The 16,492-nt window shown below is 28.5% G+C and overlaps 1 protein-coding gene across 3 annotated transcripts in view; it reads left to right on the top strand.

The window, feature by feature from the left end:
• Window positions 1–16,492, top strand: part of LOC142322169 (uncharacterized) — a 184,507-nt gene that overhangs the window by 31,661 nt on the left and 136,354 nt on the right. For 2 of the 3 annotated variants that reach the window (XM_075360941.1, XM_075360946.1), the window contains exons 5-8: window positions 3,474–3,737; window positions 5,937–6,101; window positions 7,361–7,695; window positions 9,643–9,790. In XM_075360941.1, the coding sequence (XP_075217056.1) occupies window positions 3,474–3,737; window positions 5,937–6,101; window positions 7,361–7,695; window positions 9,643–9,790 (912 nt within the window). The remainder of the gene's footprint in view (window positions 1–3,473; window positions 3,738–5,936; window positions 6,102–7,360; window positions 7,696–9,642; window positions 9,791–16,492) is intronic. The other variant, XM_075360956.1, reaches the window with a different exon arrangement.

Here is a 16,492-nt window from a genome sequence, read left to right on the forward strand (position 1 = left end):
TATTTATCTGCATTATACTTTAATCATATTAAATTATTTATTGAAAAGTTATCGTTTTGTAGATCAATATAAAATTTATTACTCTTAGGGCTGTGTTTATATTTATTAGTACTGGAAATTTGTCATCGAAATAGGCTGTATTTGAAAATCCTTACCTACCGATTGATCTTTTGTCCATGCGTTAGGGGTGATGAAGGAATCTTAACTCCAGATTTTTAACATCTCCCCTCCCATAGATTTTTGAAAACCTCAAAAAGTTTTTGAAATGCGTTTTTTTCTGAATTTATGCATTTTAGAGGAAAATTTTTCAAACAAAAAATGTAGAGGACATTCTCCTCTACAATTAATGTGTTTGAAGTTATGCCTTATAATTTGAAATTGAAATACTAGGTGGCGCTAAGGTAAGGATTTTCAAATAAAAATACAAATTGACTGCACTACATGTGGTAAGTATGCAATTTATGATATAAACTTATTTTGGTATGTCAGTGAAAAACAAAAGCCTGCTTTAGTTAAAAAAGTCATTTTTATTCCAATTCTTTGCAGACATTATTAATATTATTATAAGTTTTATTTTATTGAAATTTATCTTTTAAATATTTATTATGCCTCTGTACTGTTAAACTATATTTAAATCCTATTAAATAAACCACCTAGTATAGAATATTGAGATCAGACAGCTTAATTTTTCATGAAAGTACTTTTGTAGGATCCTGAATCCTCAGCCATGACTGAAATAATTCTGTTATTACATAATAAAAATACTAAATTAAAATTGCGTATTAATTTAAATGAGTACTGCTATCTGTTTTAGTAATTATAAGACCGTTTTCCTCAAACACTGTCTGATGGTTTATCAAATTGAAATTTTGTTTGTATTTATATGTGTAATATTTTTCTAATATATTTAATTTTATGTCATCTTTATTAATTTCTAATATTTCTAAATTTGTAATAATTTCTAATTTCTAAATTAAGTATCAGAAATAAAATTGCAGACCATCTAATTAACTATTGTTCATTTTAATGAACAATAGTTAATTAGATGGTCTGCCATATTAGATAAACCATAATTTATTATTTTTGTAACCTCTGTACTATTCAAGAAATCAAATTTTAAAGGTTTTGTTTGTTTTTCCTGTATAAATACCATCACAATCATTACATTTTATAAATTTCACACAAATTATTTTATTACTTTCGTTTTTTAAATATTTTATTAGGTTTGTATGCTGGTTTAAATATTTCTTTATTGTAAGTTTTAGTAATGACTTCAATGATGTTATTAATATATAAATACTTAATGTACATTTTTTCACTCTTGTGCCTTATTTTATTATTGTGTTTTGATAGTTGTTTTTTATAAATATTATTAATTAAAGTGATATCCACTTTCAAACTGCCATTTTCAACTACTATTTGCTTTATGATGTCCATTTCATAATTTTAACTTTTTCTTAGTTATTATGTGTGTATTTGATTACTCTGTTAATAATATTTATATAAATGTTAATTTTATGAGACCAAGGGTGATTTGATTTTTTATGAATTGTTATATTACTAGGGTTTCTATATACTGATGTTTCAATTTGGTTGTTCTTGTTTATTTCAATGCTGACATCTAAATAATTTAACATTCTATTATTATCCATTTTTAATGTGAATTTTAAATTTTCATTATAAGAATTTAATTTGTTTATATTATATGTTCATTATTTATTACCAGATTATATATATAATGAAAATATCAACATACCATGCCCATATTAAAACTATATGCATGAGTGATGCTACTCATTACTAATTATAATTAATATGCTATTTATTATTGCATTTTTCATTATTTAGTATTTTTATCTTTAATTTTATTATGTAATAAAATTATTTCAGTCATGACTGAGAATGCGGGATTCCGCAAAAGTTAAGTTTCGTGAAAATTAAGGTAAAATATGTCTTATCTCAATATTCTGTTCTAGGTGGTTTATTAATAGAATTTAAATATTGTGTGTTTATATATATATTATATACACACACACACACACACATGCATGCACATACACAAACACGCACGAGCATGCGCTCACACACATTGCTAATATTTTGGTTTCCAGATCTTCATTTAATTTGATGTCCAGTGGTAATTCAGAGTCTGGTATATGGAAGCTGAAATACTATCATAAATAAAAATTTTATTTTTAAAATTTAAATATTACACTAATTGTGACATTTTTGTAGTAAGTAATAACAAAACTTGAGACAATTGTTGATTTGGTCACACATTTAGTCATTATCAAATCTGGTTTAATAAAAATTATTAACAGAATTGAGGGTTTAATTAAAACTAAAAAGGTGATAGGATCACATCATGAAGAAATATGAAAATGTTCATTAAACTTTTGCTAATATCATCACCATTAACTCACTTACATTTCTCCATGCATACTTTTTTTCAGAAGATCACTAATGTAATACTCATCGTTTGTCTCAAGCCCATATCTGTTACTGATAAGCTGGTACATAAAACAAAAGAGAACTACATCATTCCATGCAGTCTGCCACTCGAATATATATTTGTCTCGAGCAGTTTTTGTGATAAAACCAGTTTCAACTGTCATGAAACTAAATACACTCATATTTATGAAAATGTAAAATAATATGCATGTCTGTATGTTTCTAATTCTTGGTAGTAGCTAATTAATTATTTTTATAAAAAAAAGATTATTTTAGAAATAGAACTATTTTTAAGGCATAATTTAGAATACTGGATTATAAAAGTAGAAGTAACTCACTTCTAGATTTATTTTTAATTTATAATTAATATATACTATTTTTAAAAAAAATTGTGTAATATATTGATTATACATAACATTTTCAGGAAGAAAAAATGTTTAACTTGTGTTTCTTGATATATATAATTTACCAGTTCTTACATATTAAAACTGAACTTTAAAAATTGATTGGTGCTATATTGCAGAGCTCTTAGCCACGGCAAAAAAAGTTGACTTTAGAGATTATTTCAGCTCTAAAAACTCTTTAAGTAGCTGCTACTATCTTTTTGATTCCTGAAAAATTTTAAGCTGTGGGCTGTGAGAAAGTGCCATTTTTGTTTAAGATATACATTTTAATAGTATATAAATATATAAGATGTCAATCTTTTTAATCTTGTATTTAAATAAATAAACAATAGTGCAATAATAGTGAATTTATTCATTTTATTAAAAAGAAGGCTTAGTTTTAATCAATATGCTTTTAAAAAATGCTTTGAATTTGTAAAATAATCGTACCAAAATTAATTAGCAGGTTAATTTTTTTGTTTGTCGAGGAAGATACAGTTGTTACCTTGTTAAACAACTGTATCTTCTAATTGTCTATTAGTTATTTTTTATGTCTTTAGTACAAAAGATTATGTTTTAAATAGTGGTTTTGTTAACAGTTTTTTGGTTACAATAACAATTTATTAATTTTTTGTTTAGGTTTGCTCAATATGTTACAAATCAATACCACAGAAACAGCATCTATTTGGACCCAATAGTGTTGGTGGTAGTGGGGGACTAATGAATATCACTGGTGTTAGTAGTACTGGGCCAACTGATTCTGGTGAACTAAAAGAAACAATAACAGAGCCTCTTCATAATATGCAACCTTCACCTGTCACTACAACATCAACAACAGCAAAATCGCCTGATATACGCTTCCGTCCATATGAATTGTCCAAACCTTCTTCTTCCCCGAAAGTGGTAAGTTTTGTAATTAAATTTTCTCTTTTAACTTTGAGATGATGTGTTTATTATTTTAAAATTTTGTAATTTTGAATTTTTTGATACTTATGCAGGAAGATATAGAACTGTCATTAAAGTGGTATGAGATTTTCAAGAGGGAAAGCAGGTATAATTCTGGAAGGATTTCATTTGTAACGATTTAGAATGATTAAGATTAATACTGATTTATTTTGTATTTGTTAGAAAGAAGAGAATATTTCATTTATTAAACAAAAATTGTTTTAATTTTAATAAAGGTCATCCTTTCTGAATTATTGATTAACTTGTAACTGAATTAAACCGAGACAAAAATAGATAATAGAAAATAGACTATAATAAAGAAATTTAACTACAATATATTTATATTTTTTTAATGTAAATAGAGTGTTATTCTACTTGCTTTATTCTTTCATAAATAACTTTTTTTAGATTTTATCTGTTCAAAAAAATTTAACTTTTAGTGTTGAAAAATAACATTTAGTCTGTTGTTATTAAATAAAAAACAGATGAGTTATAAACCAGTAAAGAGATGAAAATATGTCTGTTATCAACGTGCTGCTGCTACATGTAGAAAAACAAAATTGAGTGTTTAGTAGCACATCCTGATCACTTGAAAAGGACTAGGATCTGGCAATATAATATTAAGCAGATTCATAGATTTCAATTCCGTTCTTTACAAGCTTTATCAGTTTTTGCTTGTTTTGTGTGTTTCTTGTAATTTGTCACATGACCAGTTCATCAGGGAATTATTTCAAGTAGTTAGAAGTAAACATCTGGATTAATTTTTATCATCAATCAATATAACAGTTTTTAAAAATATTATTATGGAATCCTAGCTAGTTCTTATATTCTGTCTTATATGTCAGAGTAGAATATTTTAAATAATGGAAAAAGTTTGTATCTAGTTTATAAAGTTATGACGCTGAGGTGTGGAAGGTATAATTTTGATTTTCATGAAAGTTTTAGGATTGAGTCTTATGAAAATAAAATATGAAAACTGAAAAATGAATATCTGTAATTATAGATTTTAATATTTTTTGCTATTCTATTCTTAACTAGGAACCAAGAATAATTCACAAATAAATCACAGATAATTTATTTTCTCACCACTGTTTGTCTTTATAAAACCTGAAATAATTTTATGCTTTATTATAGTTTTATACATTAAATGTGTCATAAATGTACATTAACAGAATTAAAGTATAAATTAGAATAACATAAAATGCACAGTGTAGTGACAAAATAAAGATGATCCTGCCACAAGATAATCATCAAATCCCCTCTAGAGTAAAATTCTTTTTGTTTTTTAAATTAAATATTCTTTCAAGGCAGCTTTAAAATTAGCTTAATTATTACTTAAAACATCTTATGCCAAACCATTGAACAGTTTTAAATCCTACATAAAAGAGGTAATTTCTAAGGATATTAGATTATGGTAAGATATGTGTATGTATTATTTGATATGATATTTTATTTATGCATGGGCGGTGTTGTGAATAATATTTTATGTTTAAGAAAGTAAACGTAGTAAATGGAAAAAATAACTAATTACAACGTAAATATATCACTTTTTTACTAAATGCCTATTTTTGTTAAGTGCTCATATATTGGTGTGAGTTGGGTAAAATAATGTAGAAGGTGTGGTACAACTGGAGGTAGAGTGGAGGAGTTGTTTATTGTCTGTGCACATTTAAGTATCGCCAGTTTGTGTCGAGCATTGGCTTTTGAACAAGGTAGTGTAATCATGTGTTTTTGTTTGTTAAAATGAGGTTAACTGTTGAAGAATGTGTATTTATGATGGAAATGAAAAGCTGAAAACTCGTACATTTTCTTTGAATCTCCCTTACACCCACAAAAAAATATGTGTGTGGTGTGCAGTTTGAAGGTGATGAATAATAGGACCCTTGTTTTTTTTTAAAAATGTGACTGTGGTATCTAGCAAGATGTTATCCAACAGTTCATAGTCTTACTGCAAGAGGATGAGCATGACTGCTGGTTGCAACAGGTCAGTGCCACTTGCCATACAGCTCGCTCTTCTATGGAGGTGCTACAGGATCTATTTTGGAAGGTAAATCATTTCTAAAGGATTGTGGCCTCTAAGATCCCTGATCTGACTAGTCCAGACTTCTTTCTATGAAACAGAAGCAACAATTTGTACTTAAAAGAAATTGTTTATAGGAGCAATCCACACACTATGCAGGAATTGAAGACAAACATTACCAATATCATCCAGGATATAGTCGAGGTACAGCTAACAAGAGTAGTCAGGAACATGGTCAAACGTGTGGACAATTGCAAAGAAGTGGATGGACTTCATTTTCAACACCTTTTATGAATTATTATGTAAGTGTTTGGTAATAAACTATTATTTATAGACTAAACTAAGTGATGGGCCTCTTTTAAGTTGAACACCTTGTAGAAAGAGGATCATATAAAATTTTCCTGAAACACCCTTCCAACATTGGATCATGAAATGGCTCCAGTCACCAAATTTACAATTCCTTTTTGAATTTAAAAAAACGTTTTATCTCAATCATACATAGCTCTTCATAAAACAGTATTATACAATTTAAAGAAAGTGGTTTGTGTAATTAACTGTCAACCTTGTTTTTTAAGTTGGCAACAGAAATAATACTAATCTGAAAACAGGCGCCTGTTGAGACACAAGCACATGTTATTAAAAAAACTTTTTTCCAGTTAAAATTATTTTCTGAAAACACTTCTTTATTTGAAAACAAGCTGTATTGAGACATTAGCACAAGTTTTTAAAAAACTTTCTCCAGTTTAAATAACTGTCAACATATAGATCTACATAGGTAATCATCTTAACAAGAGTAACCAACAGTAAAATTTAGAAAAAAAATTATGGCCCAGTTAGAATTAGAATTTCATTTTCTAAAATGAAAAATCCCAGTTCTATCATATTTTAATAAAAGACTTCTCGAAGAGCACTTCTTGTAAACCCTTTAGTGTATCTAATTATTTTTAAACCATTGAAATCCTTAGAAATGGTAATTGTTGTAATATCATCAGCAAATAAAATAAAAAAAAGAAAATTTGTTGAAAGATATTAACTTAGTTATTTGAAAGTAATATGAATTATAAGATATCCTGCTAAATATTTGAGATTAGCATTTTCTTTTTTATAATTAAAGACTTATGAATTACTGATTGCTTAACTGCTGCAGTATGGATTAAATTTATCTATAATTCCTGAATTACAGTATAGTGTCAAAAGATTTTTGTTAAGCAATAGTTACATCAATTTTTGAAGTAAATACATAATTTTCATACATGTTAGATGCATAGATACGTAATTTTGTTTTTCACCTAGTAAAGATTACTTTTTGTAATGTTTGTTTAAATATGAATCCTTTTTTATATTACGATTTATTTATTTGTAGTTAAAGTATATAAAGTTTAAGAAGTTATGAAGCATTTCTTATTCAGAAAAGTTTTGTATTTTTAATAAGATTTTGCAGGGATATGTTCCCTTAATTTTATCTATTTATAAACAAAAGAGACTAATTTTTTTGTTATATTACTTGACAGTTGTATAATAGTATGATTGTATTTTTGTGCAATTTTTTTTTTTTTTTTAGAATATGGTTACCACTACCTCTCCTGTTCCTAAAGGAGCACCATTAAGTTCTGAAGCTGTGGCAAACTCTGGCAGTAATGGACTGCAAAACTATCGTTGCTATGTTTGTGGAACACAGCAGCCGCGTTCACAAATGGAATGGCTGTCAACTGGTGCTGAAGGCATGAACTCACATGCTATGCATTTCCCATGTTTACGAACACTTGCAACTCGTGCTACTGAAAACACGTGCATGGATTCCACAGGACGTGTTTTAGTATGTTCAAACTGTACACACCAACTTACCCGTCAGTGGGAAAGTCAAGAGGCTGATAGAATCCCTTTGGAAAGGCGCAGGTATGGATAAATGGTTTCTCACTTTTGAAAGTTATATTACTTAGTCATTCAGAATCCTAAATTACAAATTTAGGTTTATTATATTATTGCTAATGAAAGAAGATACCTGAGTTCAAGTGTTATAATTTTATAAAAATTAAAAAACTGTAATGCGCACAAATTAAAGCCTGTTTGTTTTATGGTATTTTTAATAATTTTATTGGGTTATTTTGTAAAATAATGAAAATTCCCTTATAATTCATTTTTGTGAATTATAATTTTTATAATACTACTTTTATGAGGTAGAATAACTTAATGTAACACTTTACCTTTGTTGGATCTATGTCTATTACACTATAATTATGTTTTTATAATTAATGTATGTAATTAATAGACAGAATACTATAATTTTTTGAATGTGTACTTATTACTATTTTGTTACAGAAGCTCACTTTTTGTGTTAAAGTATATTTAATAGTCATTGTTGTAATAAGAAGTGTTAATGACAGGTAGTGTTAAACTTTCTTTTTAAATAAAGGAAAGAAATTCTATGTAAAACATCTAAGAAAAATAATTATTGTTTGTTACTATCTTGAACAAAATTATTACCTAATTCTAATATTTACATAAATTTGTTACATTGGATATCTTTACTGCATGCAACAGTAATAAAATATAATAGTTATAAATAAAGTAAAAATATTCAATTATTTAAAAAAAGAAAAAATATAATTAAAATTTAAAAAAAATATACTAACAGCATATTTCACTAAAATATCTATTTTAGTGTTTGGAATTTCAAAATATTTATATTGTTATAGGCAGATACATTTCTAAATAAAAAATAATAATTGTTCTTAGGGCAAATTATTCCCTTAAAATAGTTGCGGTATTCTGTAATAGGCTGCAATTTATGCAATATTGAATTTACTATATTCTTTCACAAAAACCATCTTTAAAAACTATTCAGAAACTTTTCTAAAATGCTTTATTTATTTTCTTGATAAATATTATTTTAATATTGTAGACAGCAATAATTTTTCAAGTTCTGACTTAAAACTGATATCTATGTTAAAAATCATTTTGATATGATAACTGAAGATACTTTATTTTTTAAAAGGTCCATTATCACTGAAATGACCTGAAATTTGATGAGGGTAAAAATGAAAGTACACATTTTACTTATATTTTAACACGTGTTAACCATATAATTTATAAACTTGTTTGGTCAAAGTTGGTAATTGTGTATGGAAAAAAGCATAAAAACTGTGTTTTTCCTAAATGTTAACAATGTGTTTCTTACTGTTTAAGCAAGTTGTTAAAGTATTGAAAGACAGATTAATTCTCACAGTTATGAAATATTTTTAATTAATGGATAAGAAATTTAAAAATCTTTTTGAGGAAGAGAAGTAATTATTAAAGGTTAGCAAGAAAAAAATAGTTTTTTTTGTAGAATTTTTTTTTATTGTTTGACTTCATCATGTTTTTGTCTATGTACGTAGTTATAGCAGTTTATGTTCTAACATTTTTAAAATGTGTGTTGAACTCCTGGCATAATACACCTCTGCCTGATAATTAGAATTATCTATTTATCTATATAACTTGTTATTGTCTTATATTTAATAAGGATTAGAGTAAGCATGTTTTTCTGAAATAATTCATTAGTAAATGGCATTTCAGTGTCTTATGATCTTTTTATTTCTTTAACTATCAGTTTAAGCATTCTGAATTAGGTACTGAAAAAAGGATTCTAACTGTTAAGTTAGAATTGAAAATATATTTGCATTTGTGTTTAATAGTATAATTGGAGTTTTATAGGTAAATCAAGTATAATAATTTTGACTGCAAAAATTTACATATAAAATGATTAATTTTTTTATATTTGAATCTGATTCCGTGAATTTTTTTTGGAGTATTTGCTTTTAACTATTATAAAAATTCATAATTGTTTGAAATTCTTTTGTACAGGTATGATTTTCCTAATTCATCTCTTAATGGAGTTGTTTCGCCATTATCAACGCCTCCTATAACACCAAATTCATCATCTATTTATTGCTTCCTTTGTGGATTACACTCAGATTTGTCATTAGCAAGAGTTTTATACAGCCGACCCCAGGTAATATTTCATAAAATTATTGAAGGTAGGTAGTTTTAATTGAAAATATATAGAAGTTAAAGAAAATTAATCTAAAACTATTATAAGTAAAACATTTGTTATGTAAAAATATAAAATTGTGTTTAAGAATCTTTTCTGTTGGCAATAAGAGAAAATAAAAAACACAATATTTTATTTTAATAACGTAAAGTAGTACATTATGTGCTGCTCAAGTTTTATTAATTTACCTTTGGATTTATTTTAAGATCCATTTTGTTTATAACATCAACCAGATTATCTAATTTATGTGTTTTGATCCATGTTAAATTAAAACAAGAACAATTCATAGTGTCTATAAATAGAGAAATAAAATATATAATAAAAATTTCTCTAGTATTTTAAAAGTAAGGCCACTTGATCATAAAAAAATATTTGTTATGAAAATATTATAGTTAAATGTTCTTTTAGTAAAAGTGCACACATCTTTGCTGTCTTCTTCATGTAATCACTACCAACATTGAGCCATTTTTCATAGTTATGCATCACCTTCAAATATCCCTATTGTACTCCCTTGTTGCCAGTTTGTTTAATCAAATGAATTACCAAAATTTGTTGCTGTGAAGTAATTCATTCATTTATGGTTGCCTGTTTAACTGTCTTCATCATATGTGTTACAACCATTCTAAAACATTTTAAATCATCTTTTTCATTCTCTAACACTGTACATAGCAGACATTTGCCCATGAATTTCATGTTTTGAAAGTCAAAAGAATGTAATACTGATCAGGTTTTACGTGTAACAGTTTCAAAGTTATCTTTCTCATTTGAAAATTATGTATTTTGTACACATTTGACTATGGGAATGAAGGATGGTAGACTGTAACAAACAATGTTAAAAAATGTATCAACCTTTTAGTTGTAAATTTCACTCTTCAAGTGAAATAATTGCTTACTCAATTTTTACTTTCAAGATAACCCAGATATTTCATTCCAACCTTATATTATATTTTTAAGTGTATTCTTTATACTGAGAAAAATTGTTTATTCTGAAAGAAAAAAATTCAATACAGTAGGTGGTTTTAACATTCATCTATGACTGTACTGAACTTTGAAATAATAAAATTTGACAAGTATTATTTAGAAAATATTATTGAGAAAATCTTATTTTTTAATAAGTCTCTTAGCTTCATGTATAAAACGTTGAGTTTGTACCAATTTCCCTTGATTTCTCTTAATAGATGAAGTATTTAGGATAGTTTATTTTCTAATATTTCCTAATAGACCAAAGTATTTGTATCTTGCAAGGTAAAAACCACTTTATGTATTGTAATTTATACTGGAAAAATAAGTAGACTGAATTATTATTAAGGTGGTTGAGTATTACAGAACAAGGACAGTTGGTAGACTGAATAGAAGAATAGTAGACTTGATCTTTAGAAACTGTACATTGCATTATTTAATGTTTAAAAATTCAATATTGCCTAAAAGCTAAAAAACATGAACTTAAATATAAACTAAAGGTAAACTGTGATTGATAAATGAACCACATTTACTCGCACATTTTCTCCCCCTACTCTCTACTTCTCTTCGTTTGTGTATATGTATGTATATAGGTAATTAAAAATGATAAACTCAATTTTATAAGTGTATCCCAGATTAAGAACTAATGACAAACGCGAAGTAAATTTCATCTGATAATACTCGCAATAAAGTTTACAGATACAATTCATAAAAATACACTGTGGTCCCCTCTGAGTGCACGTCACACATCTAAGTGGTAGTTGAACTTGTCTCACTCACGAGGAAACATCTCGTGTTATTGAGTTCACTGTAGCTGTTGTACGGTTCTACAGGTCGGCCAGATTTGTTGGTAGAGGTGGAACATGAACTCCATCTTTCACAAATCCCCACAAGAAAAAGTCACATAGGGTGAGATAAGGTGATCTTGGAGGCCAGAACTGATAAACCAGGTTTTCATTCCCCATGTGTCCTATCCAACCAAGTTAATGACACCTCAAAACATGCCAGACAGTTGGTTGTGATATTCCAAGTTCTTTGCTAGTTCTATGACTTTCTTTAACTTCGTCCAAAACTTTCCTCCATTCGTCTCATGTTCTTCTCTGCCACACATGGTTGGCCCATGCTCTTGCCTTTACGGAGACACTCTATTTGTTCAAACTGGTTAAACCAATGACACATGCTCTTCCTTCTTGGAGGGTCAGTGTTAAATCAGGAGATGAAATGCACACTACACTGCAGTTGCTTACTGAGATTTGCTGTACTCAAGAACAATGAAAACCTTAAGTTGCACTGTAGCCATCTTATTCACAACTGACAAGTAATGGCAGTGCAAGCACTAGTGGTTGTTGATGCAAATACATGTGCTGTAGTCATGCTAATTGAAATTTTCAGATCTACTCTCTTAACTGCTACATATTTCAGCTGGATACAATGTATAGTTCAGGAAATAGAGTTAATAAATTGAGTCCATAATCTAAAATTGCCCTGGATATTACGAGGTGCGACAATAAAGTAATGAGACTGATGTGGAAAAAAAATGTTGCTTACCGTTTTAGTCATGTTTAGTGTTGTCTCCTTCAAAGTAGTTCCCCCTCTGATTGGACACACTTATTCCAGCGCTTCTGCCATTGATGGTAACATTTCTGGAACTCATCTTCTGTAATATCCTCCAAGACCGTCGTCACAGCTTTTTGGACATCTTGTGTTGTTTGAAAATGGTGTCCCTTGACCACCATTTTGACTCTTGGAAATAGAAAAAAGTCGCACGGAGCGATATTTGGTGAATAAGGGGGCTGTGGTAGTACTGAAATTTGTTTTGAGGTTAAAAATTGCTGTACTGACAGAGCAGTATGGGATGGCGCATTATCGTGATGCAGAATCCAATTATCAGCAATGTTGGCACGGACACGAAGAACCCTTTTACAAAGTCTTTCAAAACTTTCTTTGTAGAAATATTGGTTAACTGCTTGTCCAGGAGGCACCCACTCTTTATGAACAATTCCCTTGGAATCGAAGAACCACACACATGCATTTCACTTTTGACTTTGACATGCAAGCTTTTTTTGGATCACTGGTGATCCAGACCAAACGGCTCAACAAATCTGGATTGATTTCCATTTGCTCTAACAGATCGGCTGCCACATTTTTCTGTGTTTCTCGCTGTTGTGTGAGATTTTTGGGGACCATTTTTGCATAAATCTTTCTCATACCAAGATCTTCAGTTAATATTAGACGAACCGTTTCTCGATTGATGTTGAGTTCTTCTGCAATCATTTTCACGGATAATCTTTGATCAGATCGTACGATTTCACGCACCCTGGTCAAGTTGACATCTGTCCGTGAGGTTGATGGTCGTCCACTGCGGTCTTCATCTTCAACATTTGTTCTGCCTTCACTAAAAATGTTATGCCACCGAAAAACTTGAGCTCTTGACATAACCTCCTCTCCAAAAGCCTTCTGAAGCTTACCATAAGTTGTCATCGCGTTTTCACCCAATTTAACGCAAAAAGAAATGGCATACCGTTGCGCAATATTTTGCGGTTTCATTTTTGTGACGAGAGATACAAACACATGTTCATTTATTACAGCACAACTCATGACTGAGCAGTTGCATCAATGTGCCGCTTGGACTAGAAGTAGCTTATAGACCAAGGTCAAAGATGGTGTGCCTACGCAAGCTGCAGGGTTGCCACATCTTGCAAAGAAAAATCAGTCTCATTACTTTATTGTCGCACCTCGTGTATATATATAAACACAGAAGACAACCACAAATGACAAAATGATATTTCATTGTCATTTGTACAATGAAATATTTGTAGTTTTATATTTATATATATAATTTTACTGAAATTAATCTTTTTATGATTCATATTATTCCTCTACTGTTAAATTATACCAGGTGATCCAAAAAGGACTTCAAAAATATAAAAGCATATAAAATTCTTAGATAACTTACAGATTCGATTCAGGTCTCATTTTATAGAAAAACACATCTAGTTTGTCACTCAACATTCACTTTGTTTCGATATGGTTTCAAATGCGACATACACCCCACCTGAAGTCAATTTCATTCCAGACTGCATCCAGCAAGTCAGGCATTACCTCTGCAGTTGCGGCATTAATCTGAAGTCTTCGCTCAACAAGATCAGGCACAGGTGGTACATAAACCTGATCTTTAATTAAACCTCACAAGAACAATCTGGCTGAGTCATATCTGGGGGACATGGTGGCCATATAATTATTGGACCTTCATGACCAATCCACCAACCTGGGAATTGAGTATCGAAAAAATCTCAGACTTCTAGATGATAGTCAGCTGGTGCCCTGTCTTGCTGATAGTAATGACATCCATCTTGGCCATTATTGTCTAACTGAGGAATTAGAAAATTTTGAAGCATGTCCAGATAAGTGATTCCATTTATGGTTGCCTTCTTGAAGAAGAACAGGCTGTATGTTCTTTGTGTGTTTAGGGCACATAATCCATTGACCTTAGGGCTATCGTGAATGTTGCAAAGTTTCATGAAGGAGTGCTACACCATATTCAGCAGTTATGGGTGTTCACCTTGCTACTGATCACATCCATAGTAAATGAAGATTGACTCTCTTTAGTGATGAAGTTGACTCATCACTAAAGATTAACAATGTCTAAGGATGTATCTTTGTCTGCAGTTCTATCCAAAATTGTTGCACAAAACTGCAGCCGAACAACTTTGTTGCCTTTTGTAACGTGTTGATCCATGGTTAGTTTGTATGGTTAGTTTAAATGCAACTATTTACTTAATACATGCCAAACAGTTGTTTGTGGAATGCCAGTCTCACACACGCCAAGTTGATTTCTTCAGACTAGAGTGCAAAGCTTTATCTGAGTTGTTTCATAGCAGCTTCAGGGATGCATTGGCATCCTGGTGATTTTTTATGTTTAATGAAACAACCTGTCTCAATGAAGGTTTGGTACCGAAAGGAAATTGTACGCCTACTAGGAGGCTCCCTACCGTACTCTACGAAAATTACTTTGAATTACAGTTGTTGACTGCAAATGGTGAAACCAAAACACATAGCGAGAATGTTCTTCACCAGTAAATTTATCCATTTTTAACAACACTGGTGACAGCGATGATGGTTGAATTTGGTATTAATGAACTACATGAGTTAAAACTTGATGTGTTTTGCTATGAAATGAGACCTCAACCGAATCTATAAGTTATCTAAATAAATTTTTTATACTTTTAAAGTTGTGAAGTTCTTTTTGAATCGCCAAGTATTTAATAGAATTTATATATATGTATAAAGATGACCAAGTCATGTCATGACTTGGTTGACGACCACAAAGTTATGAAGAGTCATTAATTCAATAAATTTCAATAAAAAATGTTTACTATTAAATCTAATATCTATGTATGCAAAAGTAAGCATTAAGTGGTTTCAATATAACAAAATCATAAATAATTCTAAGGCATATGCAGAAATTTTCAGAATAAAGCAGGAAATAAAATATGCTTATTACAAGAGGAATTGCATTAACATTGAATTATACAATATGAATTTAAATTTATTAAAAATGTTACATAATATCATGTTCAATTACTTACAAGATTTTATAAAAATTAACACTAACATTTATAAAAAAGAAATAATAAAAACAAGTCACAAAAAAATACATGATTTGATAGAAATGAAAAACATAAGAAAAGTAGAGTATATAGAACAGATAACATTTATAATATAAATCAATTAACAAACAGTTAAATAAATAAAGATAGCATAATTTGTACAGATGTCTATATACAGAAAAAAATCAGATAAATTTAATGTAAATGATGATTTCATAAATCTAACAAAAGTTGTTTGCCAAGATGAAGAAAAATTAATAATTGCAAATTCATTTAGGTTTAACTTACCAAATAATAATAGATAAAATTATAAAACGCAATAATAGATGCAGAATATAATATTTAAAAAATTAATTGTACTAATGAAGAAAAAGGTAAAATAAAAAATGATATAAGTAATAAAATTAATAAATTTAAAAATAAAAATAAATTAATTAAATTTAATAATAAATAAAAATAAAATATATAAACTAAAAAAACAAACTAAAAGAAAATAATTATATAATAATAACATCCGATAGAACAAGAACTCCCATTATTATTTCAATTGATGAATAAGTGATTAATAAATAAATATATAAATGAAAACTGTTTTAAAAAAATTAATGAGCCAACAAATAATTTTTAAGGGTTACAAAAGACCTCGTAGTTAAATACAAAGAAATATTTAATTATAATAATAAATTAAAATATCGTAGCAGATTATATCCTTATAAACCTTATGCCCCTAAACTCACAGGTCTCCCAAAATTACATAAAGAAGGTATCCCTATGAGACGATTAATCAATTTCAAAACTGCCCCAAGATATATAATTACCAAAATTATTGATAAAGTAATTAGATCAAAGATTCGTTTAGAATATAAATATAATATAAAAAAGGGCATGAATTGATTGATAAATTAAATAAATAAAAAATTAATAAAAAAACTAAAATGGTTAGCTTGGATGTAACTAATATATATCCATGTATTCCCATTGATTATACAATTTCAATAATAAAACCAAATTAATAAAAACAGGCAAAGACCAAAAATTTATAAATAATATTATAACAATAATTAGAAATTAAATAATTAAGAATAATTAGAAA

Source organism: Lycorma delicatula, chromosome 1 (genome assembly GCF_047948215.1).
Source record: "Lycorma delicatula isolate Av1 chromosome 1, ASM4794821v1, whole genome shotgun sequence".
NCBI lineage: Eukaryota > Metazoa > Arthropoda > Insecta > Hemiptera > Fulgoridae > Lycorma > Lycorma delicatula.